The sequence below is a fragment of the Haliotis rufescens genome, unplaced genomic scaffold, assembly GCF_023055435.1.
Source record: "Haliotis rufescens isolate VD_foot unplaced genomic scaffold, xgHalRufe1.0.p SCAF_8, whole genome shotgun sequence".
NCBI classification, from domain to species: Eukaryota; Metazoa; Mollusca; class Gastropoda; order Lepetellida; family Haliotidae; genus Haliotis; species Haliotis rufescens.
The window spans coordinates 8565338-8578410 of NW_025964372.1; the positions used below are offsets into that span (position 1 = coordinate 8565338).

At 41.8% G+C, this 13073-nt stretch overlaps 1 protein-coding gene across 1 annotated transcript; it reads left to right on the plus strand.

Annotated features, from left to right (window-relative positions):
• The first annotated feature begins 1019 nt into the window (after positions 1 to 1019).
• On the plus strand, positions 1020 to 9874 carry LOC124119827. The gene is made up of 2 exons (XM_046482477.2): positions 1020 to 1146; positions 8383 to 9874. Exons 1-2 carry the CDS (start codon positions 1036 to 1038, stop codon positions 9430 to 9432), a joined length of 1161 nt encoding a protein of 386 aa, XP_046338433.1. The 5' UTR covers positions 1020 to 1035; the 3' UTR covers positions 9433 to 9874.
• The last annotated feature ends 3199 nt before the right edge of the window (positions 9875 to 13073 follow it).

Consider the following 13073-nt stretch of genomic DNA (forward strand, 5'->3'; position numbering starts at 1 on the left):
CCTGACAGTCGTGGCATTTCTTTTGTGTGCTTTCATCACGTGTTGTTATACCCTGCAGACGAACGCATTTATACAGCTAACATGCACGTGAAGTTTATGCCATAGGCGGAAAACCTGTTTCACCATTTTTTTGTCACCGCACGAGCGCTATCAAAGGTGCCTGGGCAGTCATATTCCCAATATTCCCAATATTCCCAATACCCACTTTCCACTAGTTATCGCTGTTTTTAGGAAAATTACAAATTGCCAACTTATACTTTCTTTTGCCGCTTAGTTTATATATAAGAAACATGCCACAGTCTTACTCTGGATCTGATTCACACTCAAATGTGAGAACATATTCATTCATCTGTTTCCGTCTTTCAACGACAATAGGTTAATTACTTATCTGGGCCCTTTCCACACAACCATGTCAAGGGCACTGCTGGCACAGTCGTCTAAGATCCACAAATGGCTTTACATATCTGCGTCTCTTTTGCGTAAAGAAACCTATTGTCGTGGGTTGGAATCTCGAATTTCCTCCCTGATAATGGTTCTAGTTTTGACAGCACCATTTCCGTTCTCGTGGGTTTCACAAAAGTGATTTTCCACACCAAGCTGAAACACCACCAACACTGAAATTTTGTTGAAAGTGGCGTCAAACCCAATTCACTCACTCACTCACTCACTCACTCACTCACTCACTCATGTCCAGGTGGAAGTAGGGTTGCCTGCCTACCGGTCCTGTGCAGGGGAACTGCGGGGATGGAGTGGGGGGTTATCCTGACCTCAAATTGTGTCCCTGCCATTAGCACGGGGGCCAGCTCACACAATATTAACTCACAACGATAGATCAACATCAATCGTTTGACCAAACCGTTAAGAGGCGGAAATGGAGGCGAGATTTCAACTGCTTTAAATCAATAAAAACACAACCGAGTCTGACATAACACGGAAAAGCTGCCTAGCCTAGGTCTGTGTACATCGTCAAGAGATGGGGGGCTGCTAGTTGACAGAATAGCAGCAGCCAGTATTGACAAGTAAACCTGGACTGTGATGGGGGCGGGCAGTCAGCCAATCACAGGCTGGGAGTCGCAGTTTATAACGCATGGTACCACCTCAGTGGATGCACACACAACCTGGGTCCTGAAGAGCACGAGCAGGAAGGTAGGAACAGTTGACTCACTGATTCTCAGGCGGAGCCTGGCTTTGTATTCGTCACCCATGGTCATGTTTTCAATTACATTTTATGGCGTTATAAGAATGACGCCACTTTCAGTGACAGTAGGAAACATATAACTTTAAAGATAACAACTTCTGGTTTAATATACATAGCGACGTTTCGACGTAAGATTCTAACCCCGTTATCCAGCCTGATAACGGTGTAACAAGATACATCGAAACGTCGCTTTATACAATAAACCAGAAGTTGTTATCCACAAAGTTGTAGGTTTCATTACTTACTTACTCACAACCATCTAAAAATTCAGTGACAGTGCGACTGTTCTCACGTCTAAGTTAGTTAGAACTATTAGATACATTATCTCATACCATTATTAAGGTGGAGTCGCGATTTAATATTGTTTCTTTCCAAGGTGCGTGCCGTGATAGTCCCCGTTGCTTGTGGGGATGAGTTTACACTGATTTAACACTATCCCCACCCTACCCCGTTACCGCAGGGAGAGAAAGTGGGAGGAATCAAACCTTGGTGTTGGGTGTGACCACTGTCCCCACTGCTGATGTACTGCGGCTAATATGACCAATGTCTTGTATTTCATATTCAGTGTATCCGTCGACCACAGCAACTAACAGTATGAACACTGGGAAATAGCAAGGCATTTTGTCAATAATTAGTGTTGTGCCGTCCCGGGTATCGACTGTGATATAATCAATTTAACGGGCACCTGGTACAAAGCAAAGGAATACAAATCCCCCGACGATGATAGTTACATTTCTACAATGTCTCATGTACGACTAAACATTCTACCACCGCATACAAGCATGTTTAACACTATGACGGCACATCGAGAGAATAGGTTTTGAGTTGACAATTGTCAGGCCAAATAAGTCGGATTCAGGTCATTAACTCTCGCTTTGTTACTTTCTTTAAGACTTACATGATTCAAAGGGAGATGCTATATGAAAACACTGTTGTGCTGATGGGGATTTCAATAACCATATCTGCCGAATATCAGCGACATATATCTTGAAAGAGATTTTTCGATATGCACTTCGAACTACATATGAAATACTCAATGGCGCTACACAGATTATATTCACCGTTAATGCGATTGTATGTTTTCTAAACAACTTTAACACTCATATTGACTAAACCTGGCTAAGAGAAACTTTTGAAGCCATATTTTACACTTGAATTAAATAACTTGTCAAAGAAGACAAGAGATTGTTTCTATAAAGGAGCGTGTTAACGTCAGTCCTCCTACTACTACACTGGGTGTGCGCTTAAATCACATGTTAACATTGGGCAGTATGTTGGTAAATATATTGTATATATATTCTCCAAACATATCCACCTTCACAACATTGTTATTAATATGAAAAATAGCGCCCCCGTTCATGACGGATACATTCATTTCTTGCCTTCTCTTAAATTTCTTTAAAAAATAATTTTGCTTCAGGTTTTCGTTGTGGGTAAAACATTAATAATCGTTAGCTACTCGTGTACATCTTCAACCACTCATAGAAAATATAATCTGTTTCTGACTGAAATCACACCTTGAGCATAGTACTTGATTTGTCCCTCATACGAGTAGATACAGCACGTGCAGCATTGTTGTTGATGTCTAAATGGCCACGGTTAACACACGAATACCTGCAGCTTCACAAGATGTATTGCCCGAGTAGAAGCTCACGTTGAAATGGTCAGTCAGTATGCCGTATACATACAACATGTAGACATAGATTGTATCCGTAGTTTTAGACTCTTAGTTCAAAGGTAATTAGATTACATGTGTTGTTACATGTGATTATTTACAGACCGCCTTCATATAGCGGGAATATTGCTGAGTGCGGCGTTAAACAACAAACTTGAGAACAGACCTTGACACGGTTTTGGAATACAGTTATATAAATATTCATCACAATCCTAGTGTATGAGGACTTACAGATTTCCTTTCATATTCCGAGTATGGGTTTTTTAAAATACAATACTCTGGAAATGATTTATGATGTAAATGTTGCTGGTGCTTTTTTACACTCTTTGACATCGTCCTTACATAACGACTTGAAATATAACCTCACTCACTCCATTCAGGGGAACCTCGGTTAGTCAAGAACATCCGTGGCAGCATCGAGTATAAATATCATTTCAACTTATCTGTCTAACTGTCTCTGCATTGGTCTTTTAATCAAGCAACACATCCTATCTTGACAATATTCAATAAGACTATTAAGTTATTCAGCTAATGCATCTAATTTACAGTCGAATAGATTCTACAATTGCCACTCCAGGCGCCAGCTCCCATCAGTGATGTATTACCTGGGTTAATAACTGTTCCTTAGAATCAGGTCTGAAGCTGGGGATGACACGAAGGATGTGATGGCTAGCGGCTGGAACTTGCAGTGTCACCACGCGTTTGTGGTTGTAGATGAACAAACATGTTGAGGAGCTGTCTACCAACACGACGCCAATTGTCCTGTTACAGAGAGAGAGAGAGAGAGAGAGAGAGAGAGAGTAATATAACGTCAGACTCCACATCTCCTCTACTTGCACAGACCTCGGTCTCAGTCGCATGCTGCTATTTAGAATCAGTTCAGACTAGTGTGTCAGTTGGAATACTCGTCTTGTCTCTGCCCAGGGGATAATTAGAGCGAGAAAAAACCTGTAAGTTCTTGTATTCTTTCACACAAGCATTACGTTTAGTTCGGCTTTACTTCCTAAATGCCATCGCTTTTGTTACCAATACCATTAGAAGTGGATTGAGTAGAGCGTCCGGCAATCTCTGGCGGGCTGCCGTTATACAACTTCTTGACATTTGGAGGAACAGCTCAGCTGGTATTAGGGTGCGACCTCGGAGGTTTGGAAGTCCACAAGTTGGATTAATGTCCCACAATGGAATACCCATTTACTGTCCGCTGGGGGCGTCAGGACCCAAACAACCTATCATTAGATGAGGAATAGGAGATTTATGGGAATATATAGTTCTCCTTGCGGCTGTGATAGTGGATCGAACTGAGGGAAACAACATGGTATTGATTATAAGAAGACATACTTGAGCATACGCGTGTGGAACACGTCGATAGGAGATGAACATACCCAGACCGTTCAGCATCACTTTCCTCTCACAACAAGAAGCCCTGCTGTAACCAGCACACTGTTAAAAGCGGCGAACCAAACTCGGTGAACATTAAATATCTCATAGCGCGTTAGCGCAATGTGCGAGGCTTGAACGCTCAGATTGCCTTTTTCTTTCTATTTGTCAGGGGAGGATGAATTAAACCAACGACAAATCAAGAAAGAAACCCACGTTTCACCTCATTATGTCACATAGGCAGTTACTTTGTCTGACTCAGTTTTACCTAGACGCACTGCTTACAAACACGAACAAAGCCCCCAAATATCATGAATCCACGATAGTATTAATATGCGAAAGTCGTAGAACTGTCGTACTGATAAAAGTATGTATAAACGAAAATGCAATCTGAGGATAACGCGTGTAGCTCACGGTACTATATCACAGCGCCAAGTAAATGATGAAACAAGTGTTTGGTATTTAGATTAAGCAACTAATGATATGACCATTAGACTATCAACTTGTTTAGCACAATTACAAAGACGTCTTGGTGTAGGATCTAAGACCCTCCGTGCAGAGTTCACACCATCTTGTCAGCAATCAGTCGGTGTTGCTAGGGGTCATGCTTTCGGGAACTGAAAGTAGTGCTTTCCAATCTCAATAATACACCTAGACATTGTATTCCATGCGGTTTCTAAAATCACTCTAGTGAATGACAATATGGCATAAACCTATCATATGATGAAGAACCTAAAACCCTCGTGTTTCCGTATCGAAAGTATCACATAATAGGAACATAAAAATGGTATTATGATCGCCAAATGCTCTCGTTTGTATTCCTAAATATTATATGTAATATCAACGATACAAAAGTAAACTCGAATAATATTATCTTCATCACGAAAACGTGCAAGTCAAGGAGTGTGAGTTAGACAAACCAGTGGTTGATACAGTGAGCACCGATGTACACGATGTGGTGACGCATAATTAGTGAGCCCCACCGTAGCCGTCTTCGTCACCCGTCTCTCAATTCAAGCCATGAAGCTGGATGTAACGTAGATATCACCGTGTGCACCGAAGCATTCGTTCTACTTACAGTTACATAGGCACGAATCACAAATCAACCACACCCCCACCCCCACGCCGATTACACACACACACACACACACACACACACACACACACACACACACACACACACACACACACACACACACACACACACACACACACACACACACACACACACACACACACACACACACACACACACACACACACACACTGCCACCACCAATCAAGCGGGCTGTGAGGGCGACGGGAGCACCAGTGGCATAGAGGCGAAGGAGAGCGGTTATGTCGGGCAAGACAGACCGAGTTAATTAAAGTGTGGCCCTAGGGTAGATAACCCTGTTCAATACGAACATAATTGCACACAACACAGGCAGCCTAATTGTACAGATTTGTCAGGTGTATTATGAAACCTGCAGATGATCCCGGGGGTCTTGAGGCCCGCTTGTCTCATGAAAAGATTGAGTTTGGTAATTGCGAGCGTCACATGGGGTTGATGCAATAACCACCGCGAGCAGATCTACCGCACGACACTGCGACAGGAGTCTGTTGAGCAGCGAGGGTGGCCCTGCAAAACGGCATTGATTTGTACTGCTGATGCAGCATCTTGAATGCCAGCAACATCATCGACATTTGAAGGACTTACTTAACGCCGAATTTATCGAACATTCATGGCTTGTCTAAATCACCCCAATCTGCTACAGGCTGCTACAGAGAAGAAATATACATTTTGTTTGACAAAATAATTCCATTCTAATAATAGGGATATACCAGTTAGACATGAAACGTTTCTCCTACCGTGAAACGCCTTGGACTTCTATCGACCTGGTAATCGGTGATGTGGTTAACCCTGTCTGTGCATATATATATAGAGAGAATGTCACCAGAGTGTCTTGTGATATCAACATGAGAGTTTCGGAGTTTGGCCACTCTTATCGACGAGTGTTGATATATGATATATACGAAATAGTGTAGATTTCATTTATTAGCTAATATTATTTTGAATCATTCATCATGCCTCGATGTTTTTAGTTTGAAAAAAGGTAAACATTAAAGGCAACCTTAAAATCAATAGCAAACGATGCATAAAAATACCTTTTATAGTACTTTCATTTTTTAAAGTAAGGCCTGAAGAATTATTTTGTATTGACATTATAACAAATGATGTTGCTGAACCCGCCATCCATTGACCAGCATCTACATACTTGCACACATACAGATTATTTGCTACCAAACCTAAATTATAATCCTAGTAAACCCCCCCACACACACACACACGCACGCACGCACGCACGCACGCACGCACACACACACACACACACACACACACACACACACACGCACGCACCACCTGCCTCTCACAAGATCAAGCGAGCAGCATAATTCATAAGATACTAAAAAGAATTGACAGAAACGTTTTACTGTTATCAATCAACAATGATCAAGGTCCTTAACCAGTTCCGGAAATGGGCCTCTTTGTAGAAACACGACTTCCGCCATAGCCACTGAGCTGAAAATATGTCTTAATAATGGACGAAGGGTAGTGGCTTCATTTGTCTTGAATCCCATTTACAAAAGTTATAAATTAGCAGAAAGGCGGAGGTCATTTGTTGTCGCAGACGACTTCCGGTTCTACAAATGAACACGATTTTTCCATTTTCGGTGAGCGGTGGTGATCGACGTATGTCTAGAAACAAGCAGACCCGAGCGACAGAAATAAGCACAAACACACAATTAAATGGCTCTATACAAAAGATGGTGAAGTCATCATTGGTTTCATTGGGGTAAAGAAAGCAGCAGAGCTTTTACCAGGATCGCCTCTATTTGAAAAGCCGGTGGTCCGTAGGCGTATTGGACTATTGTCTGTTTTCTGTGGCTAAAAGTAGCCTCAACTGATCAAATGTAGACACTTCGGCAACCTTCTCGTTACTATTAATAAATGAGGATTTGATATTTGGTTTCTATAATTGACTTCGTTTAAAAGTTCGGCTTATTATTGTCCGCTTGTACATTCTGAACTGGGGAAGGAAACAAACTTGACATCTTGGCAGCATCGACCTCGGTTACAGCCACCACCGCCTTGTCAGGTCGCGGAGACGCTGGTCGATGTTAGAGACATTACAATACAACCGATCCCCCAACACTGGCAGGATGTACACACAACCAGGCCAGTCTAGATTGTAACACACGAATGGATCTATGTAACAAACTGCCTATTCCTGAGTTTGACCTAAGTTTGTTTAGCTGATACACTAAGACAAAAACCGATCACAGACAACATTCGAAGTTTTACTGGTAACATCAATCGTGCACGAGATATCAGGCACGTGTTTTGACAACTGCGACTTGTTTGACCAGCCTTTACTGTTTTGTGTTGTTCAGTCATGTTTTGAGTTTAGAAAAGAATTAATTTCTTGACCAACCTGGTACGGAACTTGTACGTGTGTTGCCAGGCATACAGCCAGGTGTAGCACCAGCAGTCAGCACACAGCCTACACACAGCCAGCACACCAGGGAAAACAGTAGGGACACTCGAGACACGTTGTTAGCTAGAACACTAATCAGAATTTGACTTTATGGTACCAAAGACGTCACTTTAATCTAAGGTTTATATAGCCATGACTGACTGAACCAGACAGGATACTAGTTGTACAACAGTGTATCATTTCACGGTGCTGTCATCACAGCGGTATGCAAGTAATGAAACTAGTGCGTGGCATTTAGACTATTCAACTAATTATATATGGTGTGAATTATCAACTTCTTTATCACAATTGCAAAGACGTGATGGTGTAGTGTCTACGATCGTACAGTGAAGAGTACACAGAAATGTCGCTACAACTGTGATAGTTACCTTGATCATTTATACTATGTTGTCATTAGTCAGTGGTAGTGAGCAACCATCTATCCCATCACAGTGCTCCCGATTTAGGATCCCTACAAGTGCGTCCTCGTATCAGTCAGATGCGATAAGCATGATGTACTATGGACCTATCCGGCCCCTATTCCCGTAGGGTGCGATTGGGGGTATGTAATCACATTGGAACTGACATGTTCTAAGTGTGTCCTCTGTTTTCAGATGAGGCGGCTGTCCGTGTTTCTACTGGTCCTTCTGTCCATGATGGCCGTGCATGCCACCGACAACGCCAAGTCCCGTAGCAGCGAGGCAGCCAAGGTCACGCAGGCCCCAGAGATGGATGATGATAATGATGATGAGGAGGATGAGATGGGTGGTTTAGGGTGGTGTAAGGAGGACCAGAGGGTGGCTGCCATCTGTATAGCGTGTGCACAGCTCCCGGCGGCGCTTTCACTTCCACCAAGCGAATGTTGCAGCGACGCCGATGCCCTAGAAATCTGTAAGAACTGTGTTGACGACCCTGTCCGATGTCTTCGAGACGTACTGGATATCGTCACAGATGGCGACAGACCACAACATGAGGAAGAGGCAATGCGTGCTTATGACAAGCGGTACGGAATGTTGTTCTTTGGCCAGAAACCCAAATATGTTCCACCCAAGTCTGATTATGTGGCCGAGAAGAGGTTTGGCACTCTAAATCTTGGTAATATGGGGAAGAGGCTCGACGACCAACTGGACGGTGAACTGGATAAGCGATGGGGAAGCTTGGGCCTCAGTAAGCGATATGGAACCCTTAACCTGGGCAGTTACTTTAACAAGCGTTACGGTATGCTTGGCTTGGGCAACCGTTATTTAGGCTATTTAGGCAGCCGGGACCCGAACATGGGTAAGAGGTTCGGGACACTCAACCTTGGAGGACTATACAGCGACATGGGAAAGAGATACGGGACTCTCAACATCGGCAAGGAGAGCGATCTTTTATCTGAGTCGGAGTTGGGAAAAAGGTATGGCACATTAAATTTAGGCAAGAGATACGGCACTCTAAGCATGGGGAGCGGGTCTGGACCACTGAGCCTGGGCAAGCGATATGGGACACTCGGCATGAGCAACACCTTCGGCTACTTCCCCTACAAGAGAAGTGAGTACGTCCCATACAACGGAGCCATTGGCACAGACATGAAGAAACGGTACGGTCGTCTGTTTATGGGGAGGTTTGGCGGAAAGCGGTTAAATTCTGCTAACGAAATCAGGATCAGCCAAATAAGGAAATGAAATTCGAGTGGACAAGACAGAGCATAAGTGACTTATCAGCCATCAGAATGTTATCAAACCTCATTAAAAGTGTTCATTGAAATGTGCCAAGAGATCCTGACGGTGTTATATCGGGACGGCTGCCTCGAAATGGTGGTGGCGTTTCTCTGACGTCTTGCTTGTCATTAAGATTCAAGATTTTCAACATTACAGTGACTTGTTATACAAAGAGAATATAATCACAAACATGTATGCTGAACATATATCACAAGTGATGTTTTGAAGTGAACTATGAAGAAAGTAAGTCGCTAGGTGGTAACGCTTGGTTTACAAAGAGACATGAAACTGTTCCATTCGTAGATATCACAATAGATAGTATTGATCTCTGCTGTGATTCTGGAAATCTTGTTTTGTTGTTATTTATTTTGTGTATTTTTATGTCAATAAATAGCACTTGGCGATCTGCCGTGTTATTTTTAGCTAGCTATGGCTCACTATTCATCACAGCGTTGCCGGGCTTGTGATTCTAGCATACAATCCTGCTGCTGCTCGCCTCGTTCCCCCTGCTTGGTAAGCATGGAGGACATTGTGAGACTAATGACGTTCGCAGTCGGTGAGAATAATTCACCTTGCACACATGCGGAAATCACAAAAAGGCGTTGTCTCATTTTGAATGTACAAATGATGGGAGCTATCCATGAAACAATGGTGTCTGTGCACACTAATGATTCAGGCAACTAATGAACATTATTTTCATAAGGAAATTTGAAAATAGTCTTTTTCCGCTGTTTCATTGCTTGGGGAAACTTGACACTTAAATAGGCTATTAGACATTATTAGTTTCAGTATTTGGTGTTTTGTGTGAGTAATCATGTCTTGAAATTATTACTGCGTCGGAAATTAAATAAACCATAATATCGTTCAACAAGAACATGATATCGGACAGAAGAATAACACCTATATATCGGTAATTATCACTTGTCTCTGTCTCAGAGATCGGTTTCTATGACGCAGTACTATATATTGGTCTTTCGCTGAATTAACACATCGAATCTGCATTGACCAAAATTACACTGTCTCTATCGCAGACTTACTGCAACAACGTTCAAATGACTCAAACGGCAATTTGAATTAAACACTGATGTTAGGACTGAAAGTGAACAATATATTTTTTCGCTTGAACTGATTGAACTTGAAATGCCTTACACAAAGTGCAATAGTGTCTTCGTCATATATACTATTATGTACAACTGCCAACGTAGGCAACTAACACCATGAACAAGTGAGTGGGCTTGGCTTAACGCCGATTGAACACACACACACACACACACACACACACACACACACACACACAGACACACACACACAGACACACACACACAGACACAGACACACACACACACACACACACACACACACACACACAGACACACACAGACACACACACACACACACACACACACACACACACACACACACACACACACACAGACAGACACACACACACACACACACACACACACACACTCAACTACAGTTAGCCCTATGTTCATACAAACTGTCAGTCGGGTGTGTAGGTAGTCTCAGCGGGTTCGTCGGAATGTAAGGTGATAACAATGAATTCTACACGTCCTAAACCCGTTACATGCTTAGACAGCGAATGTAGTCTGTCTTGGAATGGGTCCACTGCGGCTGTAGTTTCATTCTGATTTCCGCTCGGGACGAATGTCGCTGTGTGGAGACTGTGAAAATCTGTGCCCACACTGAACCGTGACGTCACGACCTTCTGTAAACACGAGTGACTTCACGACCAGCGGACCGTGACGAGCACAGTTGGACATACAAGAGACTGCGTGCAGACATCGGGTGCTCATATGCAACCATAGAGACCGTCATCATCGTTAATAAAAAAATTCAACTCCGTTGTATGAAAGCGTATTAGTGACACAGTCTAAAACATCATCTACACAGATGATACTACTCCCAACTACATGGAAGATATTTTCATCTACGTATTTGATATAACAACCTATGTAGAAGAAAATATAATCTATTATCTAAGTATCGACTTTTGTAACAATATTTTCTCGAGTAATCGACAATAGTTCCAGATCAGTCATATATAACATCTGACTTAATTAATAATGATCGATTTGGTTTAATCTACCTTGACATGCCTTTTTGGGGGTAATATATAAACATCAAATAAAGCTAATCCTTATTTCAATGTGTCTAAAGTAACTGAAGGATGCCGCACGCCGCACTCTCTTACAACCGTCATGAAGAGAGGAGAAGACAAACTATGAACAAACATATATATACCGGTAGGTCATTATTCAAAGTTATAGCGAAATTATACATCAACCATAACACAGTTGAAGTTGGGAAAATCACTCGATTATGTTGATTCTCATGATTTCTTCATTACAGAAATGAGGTTTAAGAGGTAAAACGGGACAATGAAGGGGTGAGAATCTCTCAAACTATAAAAACTATATCAAACCAATATTTGTCATCATCCTATGAAGGTACAGTTCCACAGCTTGTGTTTTTATTTTAGCGCTGATAGTTTGACAGTTTGACACATCTCAGTATGTTGTGAAAATGCCGAATATATAAAAACGACCAACATGCTCCGATAAAAATATTTAAATTTACAGTAAATAATAATCACCTTTATTTAAAATACAAATGTTTGTATCAACTTGTATCCACCTAGAGTCGCAACATCACAAGACAATATCACTGTCTGAGTAACGACACGCACGATTATAATATCACATTCGGAGATTTAAGTTTCATGTACGTCGATGTAAGTATCATCTACGTAGATGAAAGTATTATCTTCCTAGATGATAATGTTTTTAGACAGTGGCACTAACACGCTTCCATACCGTTGCGTCTTTTTCCCTGGCAAAATCATTCTCTCACCTTTGTGCAAAGGGACAGATACTGTATAGAAAAAAAATGTTCTCAACTTAAGAGGTTTTCCATGTTTATGTTCAAAATGAAAACACATTAAATTATAAATAAACTCTGATGGTTGGATTTGGAATATGCCTTCAATACGAAACGCTAGTTAAGAATAAAATCGTTTTTATAAAAGGTTTAATAGTTTGAGCGAGGTGTATAAACGTGAGAATGAATATCCGAGACTGCAACACATCATTCTCCAATTGCTACTATTCAAGCTGCAGGATCAGCGTGGCACTTGGAACCATGCCTCTTTACGCATATTAGATGTACGCTCATTATGAAATGTTCGTGTACTTTCATATGTTTTAGTTTTTATAACCGCTTTTTCGGGTGCATGTTTTGAGCACTAAACACTGCCACCAACTAAACTGTTAACGGATGTCTCACATAGATTGATTAATATGATATTAAATATCATATTGTCTTGAAAATTTGACTGTGTCAAATGTAACTACAGAAATAGATACAAAACGTGTAACTTTAACCCTGCTTGCCGAAGTGTTGGAGCAACTGACAATACAGTGATACCCCAGGGACAAGTAGTCAGAAACCCGGTTCTCGATTATTGCCGGGCCCTTGTGTTTCACTATGTAAATAGACTAATTAATTTTGAAAGCCCGTTCCCGTACTTGGAAATCTTACGACAAACACATAATTGTCTCCATAACCCGAATGGGCAAGTTATT